Here is a 21,265-nt window from a genome sequence, read left to right as displayed (position 1 = left end):
AGCTCAGTGGGTTCTGGTTTCACCTCCTTGGCTTCAGGAAGGGAATCCTCCATGCAGTTAGCTTTGCAAGGGGGGCTTATGATCTTTCCTAGGTGATAGCCTGGGGCTCAGAGAGGCTAAGTGACTTGTCCCAGGTGTCACAGCCGTTAGAGGGAGTCGCTGGCATTGAAGCAGGTCTCTCTCAAGCCAAGGCTCTCCCTCCCCTCTCAGGTGGGGAAGCTGTCCAGTTTCTGACCCCAGACTCGCTTCAGGAAACTCTGTCCCCAGTTTCAGAGCTCAGCAACCTCTGGAAGGTGTGTCCAGCCAGGTCCCCACATAGCTGGCTGAGGTCCCAGCTGCACCCTTGAGACCACAAGGCCTCAGACTCCCACTTAAGTCTCCTGCGGCCCACACTCGGCCTTGATCTGCAGTTGAATAAAGGCTGGGCCCCCGGCAGCCAGGGTGGGTGGGCTTGGCTCCTCTCCTCTTGTGTTCTCTCCCCAGTGGCCTCCCAGGAGCCCTGTGGCCATGACACAGCTGCTTCTGCTCATTGTGTTTCTCCTGGTCCTGGGTCATGTGCCTCCAGGTAACATCGTGAACATTGTGTGTGTGTGTGTGTGTGTGTGTGTGTGTGTGTAGAAACAAGGAGTAGGTTCTCAGCGCCTGGGGAACAGAGGAGGCCTGGACCAGTGTTTAAATTCTGGCCCCATCACTGGCTTTCTGGGCAGCTTAGAATGGGCTGCTAGGTCAGCCTGTACCTCAGTTTCCTAATCTTTAAAATGGGATTCACACAACAAATGTTCATTTGAAAAATATTTACTGTGTGCCAGGCACTATTACAGTGCTGTGGATCCAGTAGTGAGAGAAAGCATGGCGTTGATATTTTAGTTAGTGGAGTCAGAAAATAACCAAATAAACATATACTATTTCAGGTGGTCATAAGAGCTAAGAAGAACAAACACAGGGCAAGGGGTTAGTGTGGTGTGTGTGCATGGGGTGGTGGAAGAGCTGAAAGGCCTCTGATAAGTTCTTTTTTTAAGTTTTTAGTTCAAATGTATCTGAAAGTAGACAGAATAATATAAGGAACAAGTGAGCTTTAAAAAACCTTTTATTATGGAAAAATGTAAGCATGCAAAAATAGAGAATAACGTAATGATGTGAGTTTTAAAAAGAAATCCTTTTATTTGAGAAAGCTTCAAACCTAAACTTAAAAACACGGTATAGAAAACTCCCCGTATCCACTACTCAACCTCAACAGTTATCAACTTGAACCAATCTTGTTTTGTTGACACAGCAGGCTTCTGATTAATGTTGTTTGGTTATAAGGCTGATGAGGTGCTTGTATATATCAATTAGCCTGTGGTAAACGTGGGGTTTTTATATATACACTAGAGGCCCAGTGCATGATTGAATCATGCACGTGTAGAGGGGGAGCTGGGTGCCTGCCGCTGGTGCACCAGGCCTTTCAGAAGCTTCTGGCCGGCGGAGGCTTCTGAAAGGCCTGGTGCCTGAGCGGACAGGCACCCAGCTCCCCCGCTTTTGATGGTGTGCGGTGGGACGTGAGCTCACTGCCCCAGAGGCCCCTTCTGTGCTGCAGCACAGCCATGGCACAGACGCTGAGCTTGAGCTGCTGCTGGCGACTCGAGCTCAGCGTCCCGCCGGCCCAATCGGCCACCCCGGCCACCCCAAGTCCCGCCCCCCCGCACCTCCTGGCCAATTGCGGGCATAGTGAAGGTATGGCCAACTTGCATATTTGTCTATTATTAGGTAGGATTTCATGTAAAGTCACAGAACCTATTGATGATGTTAAGTGAGGACTTACTATATAAGGATGATCATTCCAGACAGAGGGAACAGCAAGGATGAAGGAGGCAGGAGGGCGATAGATGATAAATAGGAAGAGAGAGAGAGAGAGAGAGAGAGAGAGAGAGAGAGAGAGAGAGAGGGGTTCCAGGAGCAGCGAGGAGGCCAGTGTGGCTGGAGTGGGAGCACAGAAGAAAAGTGGAGGGAGATGAAGTCAAAGGAAGGGATAGCAGATCATGTCGGAGAAAATAGCGGCTGTACCTCAGGGTGGTTGGAAGATTGAAATGCGATGATGTGTTAACAGTAGTTGTTGTAGGAACTGCCTTCACCTGGGAGTCAGGGTCTTGGGTTCTGGTACCAGCCCCACCTCTTACTGGGTCAGAGAAGTTGGGCAAATCCCTTCCTTTCTTTATCTGTAAAATGAGAGGCTTGGCCTAGAATGAGCCTTGGTTGCTTGAACTCGCTAAGCTGTCATTCTGATAAACTCACTTGGCATTTATTGAGTATTTACTACCTGCCAGCCACTGTGCTAAAACGATTAAAGCCCCCATCACTGCCCTCTGAGGAGGATGCACAGATGAGGAATCTGAGGCCCAGGCCACGCGGCTGGGAAATGGCAGAGCTGGAATTTGGACTCAGGGGTCTGAGCTGGGTGCACACCACACTGTTAATCAGCATACTACAGATCCTCTTCGGCGTGTGGGTTCTCTGCCTCATAGAGACGTTGAGATCAGCTCTGTATCATTCTAAGTTCTCTACCTTGGCAAGATAAAAGGATGGGCTGGCCGACAGGGCTGAATAACACCATGGGTGTCGTGTGAAGATCCTGTGGAATCTCTTTTAACTCAGGGAGCGGCACTGCTCCCCTCCACCTCCCATTCAGCCCCAGTTCTTCTGAGTTGCCGGGTCACAGGTGTAGAAATATCGCTGTAACAGACAGGCCTTGTAGAAGCGGTCCTCCTCCCTCCCCACTTCCCCACACCCGCCCTAATTGGCAATTCGGCACCCCTTCCTTCCTTCCGGGCACTCACCACCTCTACTGCCGGTGCCTCCTGTTTGCTGAATGAATAAAGTCAGATGTTTCCCCACCCCCTGCTGTGACCAAAGACCCGCAGAGAGGGTACAGGACCTAGTCCCCCAAAGCCTTACCATTTATGGAAACTCTTTCACTGAATTTTAATATTAAACAGAGTGTGTGAGGCAGGTAATGTTAAAGGCTATGAGTTTGGATTCTGGAGCCAGATTGCCTGAGTTTGAATCCTCGCTCTGCTCCTTAATGGCCGTGTAACCGTGGGAAAAGTTGTTAATCTTTCTGTGTCTCAGTTTCCTTAACTGTATGACAGGGGTTGTTATACAGTTAAGGAAAGACCAACTACAATCATACAAGTGTTATTTTGAAAAGTGCTTATAGTATACCTGGGGTGTGGATTAATCTGGACAAGAAATTGGTCTCTAACTTATAACCAGTGGTCTAACTTGTGACCTGTGGGCTAACCTGAACTGAGATCTGTGATCTAAATTGTAACTAGTTGTCTCTGGTAGTCTAGCCTGTTACCTCTAGTCTAACCCGTGACCTGTGGTCAGAGCTCATGTACTGGGGCCTAACTTAGGACCTGTGGGCTGCTCTATGGCCAGTCATCTAACAAATGACTAGAAAGCGAACTGGTAACTTATGATCTAACCTGGGCCCTTTGCACTAACTTGTGGTCCGTGGTCTCACCTGTGACCTGTGGCCTCACCTTGGATCCGTAGTTATGTATGTGAACAGTGGCCTAACCTGTGACCCCCGGGCTCTTCTTCTGTGACCTGTGGCCTTCATCTTCACAGGGAGAAGTGAATTCAAGCGGTGCTGGAATGGCCAAGGAGCCTGCCGGACTTACTGCACCAGGCACGAAACCTTCATGCACCTGTGCCCGGATGCCTCCCTGTGCTGTATCCCCTACGGCATCAAGCCTGCAGCGCCCCATAAGCCGCAGAATGTGTAGCTGGTTCTGGGGCCGGCACACCTGCTCTTCATAAAATACATGCTGCCCGTTGTCTCCTCTTGCTGCTTGCTCACCACCCTCTGCCCCCACCTCCTCCAGGGCTGGGGAGGGGAGAGCGGGGCGGCCCACGATATAGATGGTTGGTGGAAGGAGTGAAGTGCCCAGGAGAGAGGGCATTAATGACCATTGGAAATGGTGCTGGTCTTGCCTGTATCACATTTGCTCTGTCCAACTTGGGAAAAAATTGCTCAGTTTCCCTCAGCCTCCCCAGGCTTCTTGTCCATAAAGTGGGGATAATTATAATATCAGGAGATTAGAACTTTATAGAAGGATTGCAAGAAGAAAGGTGGAGTTCATAATAGGAATTAATGGTCATCGCAAGAACTAACAAGAAAGTGAGTTAATTATAATAAGAATTATTAATAGAGTTAAAACCACATTTCTGGCATGCAGAACGAGGTGGTGCATTAGGCTTGACAGGTAGATCCTACTGAGAGGGAAAGGACTTTTCTATGTTCCTTTATCTCCTGCCTTGGCATTTTAAGAGCCTGCCTGCCCAGGTAGAAAATAAGGATTTTATGAGAGCAGAGTTTTCATAGAAACAGGGAGGAGCAATAGAGGAAAACGCTGCCCTCCTAGGCCCAGGGAACTGTGGGGACAGCAAGTCAGGGAGAAGCCATGAGCAGAGTCGGGGAGGTGGGTGGACAGACACGCATTCTAACCTTCCTGTATCAGGATTGTGTTTGGCTGAAAAAACAGAAAAACTTCTTTTTCTCACATAAAAAATCTGGAGGAGGAGGAGCCCTGGCTGGGTGGCTCCATTGGTTGAAGCGCTGTCCCTACACCAAAAGGTTGAAGGTTCAATTCCCAGTACTGGAGGCAACCGATAGATGTTTCTCTCTCTGTCCTTCTCTCTCTCTCTTCTCTCTCTCTCTCTCTCTCTCTCTCTCTCTCTCTCTCTCTCTCTCTCTCTCCCCCCCCTTCCTCCCTCTAAAACATATCCTCACATGAGGATTAAAAATAAAATCTGGAGGTAGGTAGCAACCATGTCAGGGCAAGCATCTTTGGGGTCCTCTCGGGTCACATAACTTCAGGCCTCATATCATTGTTTAACTTGAAAGCAAGAAGTGGGGGGAGGGTTGGCACGGGGTAGTTTCTCACTTTTATCTGGGAAACAAAAGCTTGCCCTGGAAGCTCCCTCACAGACTTCTCCTTACCTCCCATGGGCCAGCCTGTGTCACAGGGCTGCTCCTGACGCAGGGAAGGCCGGGGAGGGAAGGGTTTAGCTGTTCCAGCCTCCAGCATAGACTTCAGCTTGGGAGGAAGGCAGTTGAGGGACCCTCAGTGTTGGCCCATCTTCACCCTGAGATGGAGCCCAGAAGGGGGCACGCGTGTGGGATACGTTGAGAGGAACCCCAAGGGCGGAGAGGCGGTTGTCCACTGTCCTCCGAGACTTTTCAGAGAAGCCTGGGGTAGAGGTGGAGTAAGAGAAGGGACGCTGCGTGGCCAGGCTGCGAAAGGAGCAAAGGAGAGGGGGAGTTCAAAATACCCAACATCAGACCATCCGAAGGGGTGCTGAGCAGAGTCTTGGAGGCGACCTGCTGTGCCAGGTGTTAACCCTTTGGTTTCTGGTATGAGAGGGACCTGGGGATATGCCAGAGGCAGCTGGAGCGGAGGAGGAGAGACCGCAGCTCTTTCCCAGCCAGCGGGGAGCGTTCCATGAACCTAATAACAAAGCGTGGACCTGCATCTCAGTCCTGCTCTTGAACCTCCCTTAGGTTCTGAAGACGTTGACCTGGGAGCCACGAGGCCTGTTTTAGGACCCAACCTGGTGGGGGCAAGGTGGACGTGGTCCAAGGTGGTCAAAGCCTAGAAACAGGACAAGATCAGAACCCCAGAGATGACCACAGAGTCACAGAGAGCCGCTCTCTCCACTAGGCCTCAGGGAGCCCGCAGGAGGCCAGACCAGCTCACCAGTGACCAGCCATCACTGAAAGCCAGTGACTGGCTCAAGCCACCTAGATCCCCGCAGATGCCAGCTGCACCCAACCATTGAGTCTCCCCACCCTGACCAGCCTTCACATTGGGAGGAGCAGGGGGAGGAGAGGAGGCATCTGAAAGACAGAGCAATTATACCAGAGACCAAGTTTCTCCGAACTCAAGAAACCTCAAGAGAATATTTAAATTGTCGAATTAGACCAAGTTTTCAACTGGATTGAACTAAATTTAGCTCTGCCCTCTGACCCTTCCCTCTCAGTTGTTTTACAGAGAGTGATGAAGCTAGGTTTCCTTTGCACAGTCTCAGATGTAGTTTGAGGGAATTTGTGACCTTGTTGCAGAGAAGATGGTGATGATTCCTGGGAGCGAGGAGTCAGACAGACTCAAGGTCAGACTCCAGCTCTGCCACGTACAGGCCACAGGCCGTGTGATCAGGGCAAGTCCCTTCCTGTGTCTGATGTCAGGATTCTTCTCTGCAAAATGGGCTCCATGACAGCTGTTAATGGGGCAGCGGAGGGGTCAGATGAGATCATCTGGCACTTTGTAAGTCCCAGTAAAAGAAATGCTACAACCGCTACCACTTCTGCTGAGCAAGAGGAGCGCCACTAGCCTCCTTCTCCACACGATTTCGGACTTACCGGAGATCTGTAAGAGCAGTCCAAAGAATTCCCATAGACCCTTCACCCAGGTTTTTCAAATATTGACAAATATTGGCCTGGCCGGCGTGGCTCAGTGGTTGAGTGTCGACCTATGAACCAGGAGGTCACGGTTCTATTCTCGGTCAGGGCACATGCCGGGGTTGTGGGCTCCATCCCCATTAGGGGCTGTGCAGAAGGCAGCCAATCAGTGATTCTCTCTCATCATTGATGTTTTTTATCTCTCTCTCCTTCTCCCTTTCTCTCTCTGAAATCAATAAAAATATATATTAAAAAACCCACACAAAAAACCTAAAATTGACTTTCACCTTACCATTTCTCTCGCTCTTTTTTTCTGCTTACTTTATTGTATGAATACAGTATATAATACATATAACATTTAAGAAAGTGTTAATTGTTTACGTTTTAGTAAGACTTCTGGTGAACAGTAGTTAAGTTTGGGGGGAGTCAAAAGTTATATATGAATTTTTTACTGAAAATTTTACTGTGTGTGTATATATATATATATTTTAAACTTACAAACTAGTGTGTATGTATGTGTATGTATAATATATCCATATGATTATAGGTATCTATATATTTGATATAGCTATATTATATATAGATATCTTTCTATGGACATATTGAATATGTATAATTTATATAAATCTATATGCACTTTTCACATGCATTGAGATTCTCCTGTTGGAGTAGAGGTTAGCAGAGCTTCTCATTCTGCTGACCAGGTGGCTCCCTTTGGGCTTACAAGAAAACAAGGGAGTTACAACGATGGCTATTGTAGGAGGTCAGGTATGATATGGTGGCTCCTCACTCTCTTTCCCACTCAGGTTGTTGTTTTTTGTTTTTGGTTCATCTCACCAGAGGATATTTTTTCCTTTTTTAAAATTTTATTTTAATTTAATTTAATTTTATTTTTTGAGAGAGAGTGGAAGAGAGGAAGGAAGAGGGAGAGACAGAGAAACATCAATGTGAAAGAGACACCTCAGTTGGTTGCCTCCTGCATGCTCAGATCCAACCTGCAACCCGGTACATGCCCTTGGCAGGATTCAAATCCGAGACTCAAAAAGCACTCAGAAATGTGCCTTCATGGAGACAGACAAACACAGCAAGTTTTTCTCGATCAATGGAACACATTAAAGCAAAGGAACTGATTGGTTATGTTTAGGGGCCATTTTTACGAAAAATAAATATCTCTCTACAGTGGGATCCCACAATGCAGTGTGATGCCTTCATTGCCAGGTGCTTTTGCTGCAACTGAAACCGAGACAATTCTCATCTCCACTCAGGCACTGGCTCAAGGAGGGATTCCTTTGGCTTCTTTGGACTGTGATTATTCATATTTGCTATCTATCTATCTATCTATCTATCTATCTATCTATCTATCTATCCATCCATCCATCCATCCATCCATCCAACAAAGGACTCATTTCTAGAATGTATGAAGAACTCATAATCAGTAAGAAAAAGACAGCTCAATAATAGAGTGGGCAAATATTTGATCAGACATTTTACAAAAGGAGGTATGTGAGTAGCAAATAAGCCCATGAAAAGATTCTCAAAATCATTAGCCTTCAGGGAAGAGCAAATTAAAACCACAGTGGGATCCAGTACACACCTACCAGAATGATTAAAACAAAGAGCAAGGCTGACCACGGCAAGTCCTGGTGAGGATATGGAGCAGCTGGGATGCAAACACATTGCGATGGGAATGTAATGTGGACAGCCACTTTGGAAAAACAGTTGCAGAGTTACTTTAAAATTAAATAGAAATATGCACATATAAATATTTCTCTATTAATGCTTATAGCAGCTTTATTTATAATGTCCCATAACTGGAAACAACTCAAAGGTCCAATAAGTAAATGGATACATTGAGTTACATCCATATGGTACAATCCTATTCAATAAACAATAATAATTTACTGATACACACATGAATTAATCTAAAAAACTAGGTTAAGGCAAAGAAGTCAAACACAAAGGTGTACACACTAAATGACTCCATTTATATGAAGTTTAAGAAAGACAAAACTACGCTGGCTGGTGTGCCCAGTGATGAGAGCGTTGGCCTGCGCCCCAGAGTCGGGGTTTGATTCCTGACTCGACCCCCTGGTAGGTATATGGATGTTTCTCTCCCCTTCCCCTTCCTCTTTTTCTGTCTCTCTAAAAATCAATGGAGAAAATATCCTCGGGTGAGAATTAACAAACGAACGAACAACAACAAAACAGAAAGGCAAAACTAACTTGATTTAAAAAGTGAGAAAAAAAAGTTTCAAAAAAATCCCTGCAAACCTTATTTCTCTCTGTTTTTATGAGCACATGTGGTTTAATTTGGGGAAGTGACCTGTGCTTGTGATGCAGGCTGCACTTGTCTCAGAAAGAAGATAATCCAGGAAGGGAACTCTGCTACTGGCTAGATCAAAGGAGAGATACTGCCCTCTAGGGGTTGTTTTGGGAACTTGCTGGTGGCATTATTATTATTACTTTTTTCAATTATCAAAATTAATGGGGCCACTACTGGAATTTAGTAGGTTGGGGACTCAGGATAATTCTCCGGCCTAGAATCAAAGGCTGTTTTGTATTATCAAGGGATGGTTATACTTTGTTCTGGTTAGCACTTTGCCCAAAATGTTCACCATTTTGGAAAGTCAGGACACAGACAGCAAATGCTTTGGGTAGTATTTGAGGTGTACACTCAGCACACCCGTTTATGCCTGCATTTGTAGCTGTTACACTCATGCTGTGTACGGTACAAGATCTGACTATTTTATTAGGTCTTAAAATGCCATAATACATATTATTGTAAAAGTTTCTTCTATCCTCCTTTATATTATAGTTAGCTCTTAATTTGATTTTTCTTGAAATTATGTGAGTAGATAGGTTATAATACTTATGAATATATTAAAAAAACACCTCACTCAAAGATATTTTTTTCATTGATTTTCAGAGAGACTGTAAGGGAGGGAGGAGGGGGAGAGACAGAGAGAAACATTGATATGAGAGAGACACATCAATTGGTTGCCTTTCGCATGCACCTGTACCAGGGCTGGGGAATCTGCAACTGAGGTATGTGCTCTTGACCAGGAATCGAACCTGCCACCCTCTGGTCCGTGGGCTGATGCCACTGAGTCAAACTGGCCAGGGCAGATATTTATGAATCTTATTTTAAGGACAAAAAGGGGGCATTGCAAAATATTTATTACTAGTAGCCCTGCGCACGAATCCATGCCCCAGTAGCTCTCTGCAGGGCCTGGCCACTCAGTGCCCACTGCCCAGAGGCTCTCCGTGGCCCAGAGGCCCATCCGTGGCCAGGCGTGGAACGCTTACATCGTCGCCAGGGCAACGAAGCAAACATTCTGCCAGGCCGCTCATGCTGCCCGCTCTCAGCTGCTGCCTCCCAGGACTAGGGGGACTCCGGCGGGGCTGAGAGGACTGGGCACCGCCATCTTGTGGCTATGGGCGCTGCCATCTGTGCGGCGGAGTGACAGTTAATTTGCATATTACCCTTTTATTAGATAGGATAAAAAGGAAGCATTTGGTCCAATAGGATCCAGTGAAAATCAAGCTCTCACCAACAGATTATGGGACCTCACGAGGAGATGGAGAGAGGAGCTGTCCCCTTCCTCAGACTTTCACCAAGAAGGCCCATGTTTTATTGATGTTCATTTCCCTCTAAGCATAGGAGCTCAGGGTTTCATGAGGCGAGGGGCGACATATTCTTTCCTATAGAAGCTCATTGCAAAGATACACGGAAAAGTGAATACATGGGAGACTGTGCATGTCCCTCCAATTTATACTCTTCTAGCCCTGCAAACAGCCTTGGGTGAAATGACAGGTATATGCAGACCAGGAAGCTACTCTCCCCTATGCCCCAGACGCAGCTGATTGGACAAGAGGTGGGCACTTCCCCAAACCAAGCTAATTCCGTAGCCTGGCCAGCAACCCACACACGAGATGGGTTGGTAAAAAATGTTGAACTGGATCAATCAAATTCTCTGTTACAAGGATTTGAATTGGGAAATATAGGGAATAAAGTAATTCATAATTGGAGTTGAAGCTGAAAAGTTACCTTAATAAAAGTCAAGAGTGCTGTGGGTTGTGGGAGGAAGGGTGGAGAAAGCATAATTTGAGGAAGCAGAGCAATGAGTAAATAGACACAATTGGAGGGAAGGCAGACGTCCTCTACTTTAATACATAATGTAGTAAATGTTTAAATCCAAACATCAGTGTTGTGGGGGCTACCACACTGTCTACCTCATCTTGGATCTCTCTTTTCTTGTACACCAGGATTTAGCCACATGTCATTCTTTACGTCTCTGGAACAAGCCTCTTGCCTCCTAAAAGGCCTGTGCACATGCTATCTACCTGGAATATTCTGTAAACTCCCTCTCAACTATTTGCAAACATGAGTTCTCATCCTGCAGATCCCAGGTCAAATGCCACCTCCTCAGAGAGAGGGTTACCCTGATAGCTCTCTCATAATCCCCCACACCCATTCTCAATTATTATACTCTTCATAGCCTTTCCATCGTATGTGATTATGAAAGTATTTCTTTTGTTATTTTTATTTTTTTAAAATATATTTTTATTGGTTTCAGAGAGGAAGGGAGAGGGAGAGAGAGAGAGAAACATCAATGATGAGAGAGAATCATTGATTGGCTGCCTCCTGCATGCACCCTACTGGGGATTGAGCCTGCAACCTGGGCATGTGCCCTTATCTGGAATGGAACTGTGACCTCTAGGTTCACAGGTCAACATTCAACCACTGAGCCACGCTGGTTGGACTGAAATTATTTCTTGCTTAATGCTTTTTCCTCCACAGTTTGTAGACTCCCCACAATGGCAAAGCCCATGTTTGTTTTATTTAATATTGTATAACTAGAGACTAGCCTGGTGCCTGTCAAATAGCTGATCAACAGATATTTGTATATGACTAAATGGACAAATGAATATATGTTTTTAAGGAATTATGGTTCAGTAGATCTAAGACATGGTAAAAAAATTCTTAGCTTCACAATAGTCGTGCATTCATTACGGATGGGGTTATGTTCTGAGAAATGTATTGTTAGATGATTTCATCAAGTGCAGTTATGGTTAGAACGTATGGTACATTGAACTCCCTAGGAAACTGCCCAATTGTTTGCAAGTAGTGGTACTATTTCACATTCCCACCAGCAGCATATGGGAGTTCCAATTGATAATACTTGTTCCTCGTCAACAATTGCTGTGGCCAATTGCTTTAACTTTAGACATTCTGATATGTGTGCAGTAATATTATATTGTAACTAGAGGCCCGGTGCACAAAATTTGTGCACAGAGGGGGGATTCCCTCAACTCAACCTGCACCCTTTCCAATTGGGGACCCCTTGCGGGATGTCCGACTGCCATTTTAGGCCTGGTCCCAGGGATCGGGCCTAAACCTGCAGTCAGACATCCCTCTCACAATCTGGGACCACTGGCTCCTAACTGCTCACCTGCCTGCCTGCCTGATTGCCCCTAACTGCTTCTGCCTGCTAGCCTGATCACCCCTAACTGCCCTCTCCTGCAGGCCTGATGTCACCCCCAACTGCCCTCCTCTGCTGGCCAATTTGGTTCTGATTGGTCGGTTCCTATGCCAGTGTCAAAAGCTTCACCTCCTAGGCAGCCATTGGCTCCCCACAGCACCCAGATTTGGTTCTCATTGTTCGGTTCCTATGCCAGTCAGCGTCAGAAGCTCTGCCTCCTAGGCAGCCATTGGTTCCCCACAGCACCCACCTTTGGTTCTGATTGGTCAGTTCCTATGCCAGTCAGTGTCAGAAGCTCCACCTCCTAGGCAGCCATTGGCTCCCCACAGCACCCACCTTTGGTTCTCATTGGTCAGTTCCTATGCTAGTCAGCGTCAGAAGCTCCGCCTCCTAAGCAGCCATTGGCTCCCCACAGCACCCACCTTTGTTTCTCATTGGTCAGTTCCTATGCCAGTCAGTGTCAGAAGCTCCACCTCCTAGGCAGCCATTGGCTCCCCACAGCACCCACATTTGGTTCTCATTGGTCAGTTCCTATGCTAGTCAGCGTCAGAAGCTCCGCCTCCTAGGCAGCCATTGGTTCCCCACAGCACCCACCTTTGGTTCTGATTGGTTGATTCCTATGCCAGTCAGCATCTCCAGGCCTATCTCTAGGCCTGATCAAAGAGGTGGGGCTTAACGGCAGCCCCCATGGAGGCCGGGAGAGAAAGAAAAGCCTGGCTGCTGGCGAAGATCAGAAAGAAAGAGGGAGAGAGAGAGGTAAGTACACTGATCAACAGCTTCCACTGAGGCTGCAGATCAGACCCTTACTCACTTTCTGGGTCTCAGCCACCTGAGCAGTCAGTATTGGGTCGCCAAGCTGCAGCTGGGCAATCCAGTGCTGACTTCTGGATGGTCTGCGTTTGGTCGCAGGCTCGGCCCCTTCCCAAGCCCCAGGGTTTAGGCTTGGGAAGCGCCCCCCCCCCTCCGCCCCACCCCTCCAATCACAGGCTCGGCTCCTCCGATGGCCGGCTGGGAGTGACCTGGGTGCCAAGGAGGTTCCCGGGACCCAGGTATGTATGCAAATTAACCTCCATCTTTGTTGGGTTAATTTGCATACTCATTCTGATTGGCTGTGGGCGTAGCGGAGGTACGGTCAATTTTACATGTTTCTCTATTATTAGGTAAGATTTTAATTTGCGTTTCTCCAATATTTATAAATTTTCATGTTTTTATTTGCTACATACATAGCTTTTTTGGTGAAGTGTCAGTTCAACTCTTTGCTTATTTTGTTACTGGGTTGTTTGCTTTTTTTTTTTTTAATTGGATCTTGAGAGTTCTTTACATATTTTGAAAAAAAATCTTGTATAAGATGTGTAATTTTCAAATATTTTCTTTTCTAGGCCTTTTTGACTGATTTAGCTTTTTCATTTTTTTTCTGGTCTTACAATTCTTAAGGCACTTAGTGTTCATAGCTTTTATCTCTCTTTTTTATTTTTATTTATTTATATTTCTTAAATTTCTTTATTGATTATGGTATCACATAATTGTCCTCATCCCCCTATTCCCATCCCAAACCCCTCCCCACGTATGCCCCCACCCCCCTGTTGTCCATGACCATTAGTTAGGCTTATATGCATGCATACAAGTCCTTTGGTTCATCTCTCCCCCTTCCCCCCACTCTCCCCTGCCTTCCCTCCAAGGTCCGTATCTCTCTTTTTTTAAAAGCTTGATTTTTATATATTGAGAACACAAAAATACTTAAAAAATATAAAAGTATAAAAACAATGATAAAAATATCTCTATTTCTACCAACCTGATTAAAAAAATAGAATATCAGCATCACTTCTTCCAATTTCTATATTCTTAGAGTTAGCCATTAACTTACATTTGTGCTTTATTGATAGTTTTGTCATCTATGTCTATGTCTCTAACAAAATATTTGTTTATATGTGCACAATTTTGATTAAATTCTGGGGGAAATTTTTTAAAAAAGATTTTGGTTTGAATTTAATAGAATCTAGGAAACAATTGGTATAGCATTGACATCTCTAAGATATTGAGTCTTCTAATTCATGAACATGGTATACCTCTCTATTAATTTTGGCTTTCTATAAGGGCTTCTAATTTTCTGCATAAAATTTTGAACATCTTTTGTTTGAAATAGTAACAAGTATTGTGATATAGGGTAGGGGAAGGGTAGACTGACAGGCTAACACAGGAATTAGCTGGAGGTGTTTATTGATAGAATTCAGGAATCCTTGGGGTTCAGACTCAGAATAGCTTCATCTGCATTTTTATGGCTTTAGGCTTCAGAGAACTCAAAATAACCAGGGCTGATGTTTTGGCTGATGCTTGGGCTTCACACAGCATGGTTTATTATTTGTGCAGTAAACATAGATCCTTTCATTCTTGGAGCATGTGTGGCGGCATTTGCCAAGAAGATTCCAGCATTTTTGGGTGCCACCTGACACAAAAAATGAAAGAAGAATGGAAACAATGTCAGTCCTAAGAAGAGATAGGTTCTGGATTTGAACGGTTTATAAAAAGGATTAAAACAGATGTGATAGCGAAGATCCTCAGTTTCCCCTGCTGTCCTTTCTCTTTACTTCTTTCCCTTCCTTTAAAAAAATTGTGGTAAAGTACAAATAATATAAAATGCACCAGTTTCAGCATTTTAAACTGTACAGTTCAGGGGCATTAAGTACATTCACAGTGTTGTACAACCATCATCACCATCTAGTTCCAGAACTTTCAAAATCATCCCAAACAGAAACCCTGCATCTATGTATGCTTATTTCCCCTCCCCCCAGCCCTGGGCAACCACCAATTTGCCCTCCTCTCTATAGATTTGCCTACTCTGGATATTTTATGCCAATGGGATGATATAATAAAATATGTGGCCTGTTGTGTCTGGCTTCTTTCACTTAGCATGATGCTTTTAAGGTTCATCCATATTGTTTGTTTGTCTTTTCCATATTGTTTTTTTTATTTGTTTGTTTTCTTTTGTTAACATTCCATCACTCTCTTCATAATTTAATTTTTATTTTGTTTTGTTTTTGCCAAGGCACCTCATCAAGAAGGTGGCTGTACTTAGTTTTATTTTTAATTGTGGTAAAATACACTTACCATAAAATTTACCATCTTAACCATTTTTAAGTGTACAGTTCAGTGGTATTAAATACATTCACATTGTTTTGCATCCACCATTATCATCCATCCCCATAAGTAAAACTGAAACTTGTGGAGGAAAGGGGCCACATGCTGACCTGACAAGCTCAGGGGAGGCCTGCATGGCAGTCTTGCAAACTCAGAGACCTAAAGTAACCACAAAGGATGGTCTGAAATTAAACTTTAACTAAACGCAGTTATGGTGGGCAGTTATGTCCTAGGCCAGTGTCTTCACTGACAAGGTCAACCTTTACCTTAACTGAGCCTATCTGTCTTTTTGCATCTATGATAACATACCTTTGAAATGTCTCAGTAACTTGTAACTTCCCTTTTTCTGGAGCTCCTGGGGCACAACCAAATGTGACACTGTGGCAGCCTCAGGACCAGCTTTTACGTCCCAAGTGACTCAACAAGATCTCTCCCGAGACTTCACCAACCAGTTCCTTGGGGAAATCATGCTGCTGCACCCCTCGTCCAGCACGGAAAACAGTACTTGTTTTTGGCTCACCTACCCCATGGCTCCTATGCAGGTGTTCGCCAACCAGAAGGTGGGAGAGATCTATCTGGCATTGAATTCAGAACCTAACACCAGAATCCTTGAGACCCTGGGTAGACACCCCTAACGACGCCCCATCTCAGCTGGAAGTAGTTACAGAAGATGGACCTTCACCCCCTGACCTTGCCCGGACTCTCAATTTTTTAAAAATATTAACAAAAGCCTGGAATGATAGATCCTCCCTTCCCCCAACTGATGGACAGAGTATGACGTAAACTCCACCTGCAGCCTGAATATTCCTGAACACCTTATACGGACTATACATTGAACCACCAATCAGCACCTGCCAAATACCCTAAGCCCCCGATTCCTAAGTCCCTAGGTCCCTAATCATGTGCCTTACATGAAACCACCAATCAGCGTGTGCTGAGTGCCCTAAGCCCCGTCCCCTCCTTTCCTCCCCTCAAAAGGCGCTTTCACCCCAGCACGCCCTCTTTTTCTCCTCTGGAAAGTAGCCGGCAGGGTCTTCTCCTCCAATAAAGCCTGTTTCCTGGTCCCTGGTCTCCGGCCCTCTGTTTCATCTTTCAGTGTTGGGGTGGGATTGTACCAATGGAGTCAACCACGAGGCACAAAAATCCGGAACAGTTCCCAACTATTCCAACCACAAGTTTTGCAGCAGTCAAAGATGAAATCTGCTCCTTGAGCCAAACAATGACATTATCCCTCTCTTCCTTATTTTATAAAAACTCCAAGCCAGCTCAGAGTTGGGTTCCAAGTGCTCCCTGATGTCCGTCAGTGGAATAAAGCCTGTAACCTCTATTTGTCTCAGCTGAATTATTTTCTTTAGACAGTTTGGTGCCATTACCACTCTCTATTTCATTAATTTATAATTTACTCTTTGTTGTTTCCCTTTTTCTGCTAAAGGTTTAGGCCAGATTTATTTTGTGATCAAGAATAAGTTTCCTTTGAGATTATCTTTGGCCAATATGGGGGAAATTTGTGCTCAATGAAAAACTATGAGTTATCTGGAGCAGTGCTTTCAACTGGGGGATTTTGCCCCCCAGGGGGTGTTTGGCAATGAGATATCTGGAGACATTTTTATTTGTCACACCGGTGGTGGTGGTATTGGGGTTACTATGGCAATTACTGGGTAGAGGCCAAGGATTCTTCTAAGCATCCTTCCATGTACACTACAGCAACAACAAAGAATTATCCAGCCCCAAATGCCAATAATTGCCAATAGTGTCAACAGTCCCTGGTCTAGATAGATCACAACCTTCAGAGCTAGCTGATTTCCATCATGAGGAAGTTATTTTACAACTCTATGAGCTTGTTTGTCTTTCCCAATTCTCAAAAAAGCCAAACTAAAGTGACAGAATGTAGATAAGTGGTCGCTGGTGCCTAGGAGAGGGGGGGGCGGGGGGGGGGGAAGGGGAGTTAACTGATTGCAAAGGGGCATGGTGGAAATGTATTATACCGGTTGTGGTAGTGGTTACATGAATGTATACATTTGTTGAAGCTGACATTTTACACTTAAAACTAGAGGCCCAATGCACAAAATTCATGCAAGAGTAGGCCTTCCTTCCCCGGCTGCCAGCACCGACTTCCCTCTGGCACCCGGGACCCGGGCTTCCCTTGCAGCCCCGGCTTCGTCTGGAAGGTCATCCAGTCTAATTAGCATATTATACTTTTATTATTATAGATGTGGGCATTTTATTGTATGTAAATTTGAATTCAGTAAAAATGATAAAGAAATAAGAGAAAAATTCAATAGAAATTGACCACCATTCAAGACAGGCAAAGGAGATTCAACATAGAGACAAGAAGAGAGCTTGAGGGGAAAAAAGCAGAGCAAGATATCAAAAAATACACTATAATTCAAGATGTTCTTTAAATAACAGATGACTTGAAAAGCTGAAGTTGAAGAAGTACACAGTGTATCTGAGAATGTTGGTGTGGAAGAAGGAAAATACAGAAGGAATATGGAATATTTTGACTACAAATCCTGTAGTCCTCACTTTGAATAGAAAGTATCAATATGAATTCATGAGGTATTTTATATACATTTAAATGTGTTGATTTTCCCTCCTAGCTCTGTCTACTGAAAAGAAAAAGGAAAGACCAACTTAGTAGCATTGAATATCTCTAACACTAGATCATAGTTCTGAAATACCATTTTCCTATTTTAAAAAATCAGAGCTTAAAGAAACGGCTTTCATGATCTGCAGCAGGAGTGTACAAGATGAGCCTAGAATATCCTGTCATGCCAGATAACCAGATAAATTCTAAAGACAAGAAAGGGATGAAGATGTAACCAGTACATTAAATAATCTTAAGGGATATCAGATTTTTAAAGTGGACATGACAAAAATAGGATGTCTAGGGATGCATCATTAGCAATGAAACCATAAAGATATGCAAAGACTTGAATGCTATAAAAGTCAAGATTTTGCTTAATTTGGGGAAGGGAGATAGTTGTGATGGGGGGCAGGTGGGGTTTTTGTGGGTGTCAATGTTCTATTTATTGATCTGGATTGTGGTTACTAGGTTGTGTGCTTTATAACAATTCATTAAGCTGTGCATTCATTTTATGTGGGCTCATAATCTGTAATTCTGTGTTTTATTTTACAACGCCCCCCAACCATTGCAATAAAATCTCAATTTTAAATTCAAGAGTGTCAAGATGAACTGTTGGTGAGAGTGAGAGGAAAGACAGTCTCATACACTTTGTTTTGGCTTCCTTGGAGGCGAATTAGCAATGACTCACACACTTTAATATTAGGCACAGGATTTACCCAGCAATTTTCTTTCTAGATGTCTATCCTAGAGAAATACTCACATAGATAGATTGAGAATATATTTGTATGGGAGATACAACTAGAAACAAGTTAGAGATAGACACTGCCTAGAATTTCCAGTCTAGTGGTGGTGGTGGTGGTGGTGGGGATAGCCATTAAAGAAATAACTTCCCAGATATTTGATTGACTAGAGTTGTAATGAATGTTATAAAGGAAGAACTCTGGGTGCTATGAGGAGGTGTAATGGAAAAGTAGGCGACATGTCCCACCTACATCTAATATCTGTTGGGTTCTCAGGCTTCATAGATATGTCCAAAATTTCCACAACTAACCTAACTTTAATAGTTTGAAAATATTAAAGTAATATGTATTTCATTCTTCTTTAATTTTGGTTGCCAAAAAAGCAGAATTAAGCTGTTCTTGGGCTTTAGAGAAATAGTAAAGAACAGTTAGAATGACAAAGTCATTGCTCAGCTTAAATGAGATGAGTAGTTTTAGTTCATAGCAAGACAATGGTTTTAAGAACCAAAATTTATCCAGAACACTCAGGATTTCCAATTTCAAAGAGCTCCTTTACATATTATTAAGTGAGCTTGATAGATTCAGATAATACTACCTTACCATGAGCCATAGGAGGCAAAGGCTGAGGGTCTGGCTAAAGAAACTCCCATTCAGTCTTTGCCACCATCACACCCAACAGAAAGTAGACGGGAAATGCTCTCCCTAGGAGAAAGTGGGCACTTAAATCCACTTCTTGCAGCAACAGCAGCAGCTACAGGCCTGAGACTCCCACTAAAACCTCATATTTCACCTCGGCCAGCCAAGCTGATGGTGACCTATCAGCAAGCTAGAATCCAAGGCTTTCCACCCCTTCCCGACTATTGGCCTGCTGGTTAACCTAGGACACAGAGACAACTAATTTGGGAAAAGTAGGGGCAAGAGAATCTTTTGCTATAAACACCCAGATTGGTCTGGACAAACGGCCAGCATTCCTTGCCTGAGCATGGCCCAGTTATTGCTAACCGACTGGACACAGCACATCATGGCGCCACCTGGAGGAGGATTAGAAGTGGCTGAGCATCTCCCTCTGCTTTCCTGTGGCATAAAATAGACCAGAAGGTCCCTAATTCTCTGTGTTTCTGGTTAAGAAAACCAGTGAGAAGCTAAGAGCCTGTGGGACTTATCAAGAGTAGACCTCTATGCATAAGGCAGTGGGAAGGGGTGTGAACAGACTAAACCCAAGGGCCAGATGGAAGATTTGGCTGAGATAAAGGGCTGAGCCAGTGGGGCTCTGCCAGGATTGAGATCTTATCAGCCATGGGATCCAGTAGCAAGTGCCAGCAGGACACTCACTGACCATAAACAATGAAGGACATCGTCCTAAAAGCCGGTGAAGGTTCAGTATAGGGCCCTATCCCAATTCCTTATGCTCCTGACATAGGGCTTTTGCACCCCCAGATTGACTGTTCTACCCCACAAACCCACATGACTTATCCCTTATCCTCCCTCAGGTCACAATGAGCCAGTCCATGAGCACACCTTTAAAATGGCAAATCCACCCCTCTCATATTTGCTATCCCCCTTTCCTGTCTATTCTGTTCATTATATTCATCATTTGACATTCCACATGTTTCATTTACTTACATTTTTTTTCTGTCTCCTTCAATAGAATGTAAGCTCCAGGACAGAGATTTTGCTTATCTTGCTTTGTTCTGATTGGTTCGCTGCTCTTTCTCTTGTATCTATCACATTGCCTGGAACATTAAATCTATCCAACCATGTTTACTGACTGAACCAATGAATGAAATCATGATATATCAAGTGACTTTCTCTTAAACCCAATTCGATTCTGGGAAGGAGAAGGGGAGCATAAGAAAGGAGAAATGCTGAAAGACTGAATATTTATTCAAAGGGACAGAATGAACTTGGTGACCAGTTTAAGCCAGAAAGGCTGAATATTTAACTGCCGAGTTTAGGCACAGCTCCTATGCTCCATCTCCCTCCCAACTGTCCCACCAGCATGATGGAAGTTCCAGGGGGAATTCAGATGAGTTACACAAAATAGAGAAGCGACATGTTTTTGATCACCAAAATTTCAGTGTGTTCATTGCTGTTCCCTCCACCTGGCATTGCTACACGGGCACTGTTGTAGCAGCTCAAGAAAGGAGGACATTGGAACTGAGCAGCCGGGCTGCTTGCTAGGGGTTCCAGTGTGAGAAAAAGCTGGGCAGTTTCTAACCGGGTTCTGGGGTTCTCCTCTCTACCCCAGGCGAGCCGTGTCAGGCATCTTCCCACAGGCAGACACAAGGGCTGAGGTCAGCGTGTTTGAGGAAATTCACACGTTCCCACACCTGGGAAGGTTAGGGGTCAGCCTGGGGGTGGGCATAGCTCCACAGCGGAGCAGGCGGGGCCCGGTGGCTCAGGCTGGAGTGGGTGGAACGGGCAGGTCTGATGATGGCCCTTCTCTCCGTGAGCCTTCCCAGGGCTCCCTCCCCGGCATTCCAGGCCCAGCCTCAGTCTTACCCCTGGCCCCGCCCCTCACCCCCCCCCCCCCCACCCCCGCCTCCAGTTGTGCCAGTTCCCTAAAGGCACATCTGGACCTCCGCAGAAGGTGATTTCTGCCGGGCACCTTTTCGACTTCCACCTCTTTTCCTTCCCCTTCTAACTTCTGCACATTTTTCAGGACGTGGGCGGAGCCCTCTGGGAGGGTTCCCCTGGCCCTCAGGCTGGGCTGGTCCTCCCCCACTCCCCCAGGTGCACCCCAGCCGCCTGGCTCCCTTTATCACAGCTGGAGTCACTCTGGGTTGTACATGGCATTTGTCATCGCCCCCAGGGCCATGCCATTTGCCTCTGTGACCCTGGCTCCCCACCCAGGCTCTGGCGCAGAGACAGCAAGAGG

The 21,265-nt window shown here is 45.2% G+C and overlaps 1 protein-coding gene across 1 annotated transcript; it reads left to right on the top strand.

Moving 5' to 3' along the window:
• Nucleotides 1-507: 507 nt before the first annotated feature.
• DEFB124 (defensin beta 124) lies at nucleotides 508-3,767 on the top strand (the record flags this gene model as incomplete). The annotated part of the gene is made up of 2 exons (XM_079784638.1): nucleotides 508-565; nucleotides 3,610-3,767. The coding sequence occupies 2 exons, from the start codon at nucleotides 508-510 to the stop codon at nucleotides 3,765-3,767; spliced, it is 216 nt and encodes a 71-aa protein (XP_079640764.1).
• Nucleotides 3,768-21,265: the final 17,498 nt, after the last annotated feature.

Source organism: Cnephaeus nilssonii (genome assembly GCF_951640355.1).
Source record: "Cnephaeus nilssonii genome assembly, chromosome: 11".
Lineage (NCBI taxonomy): Eukaryota > Metazoa > Chordata > Mammalia > Chiroptera > Vespertilionidae > Cnephaeus > Cnephaeus nilssonii.
Note: the sequence above shows the minus strand (reverse complement) of the source record. Positions and strands in the feature narration are given on the sequence as shown.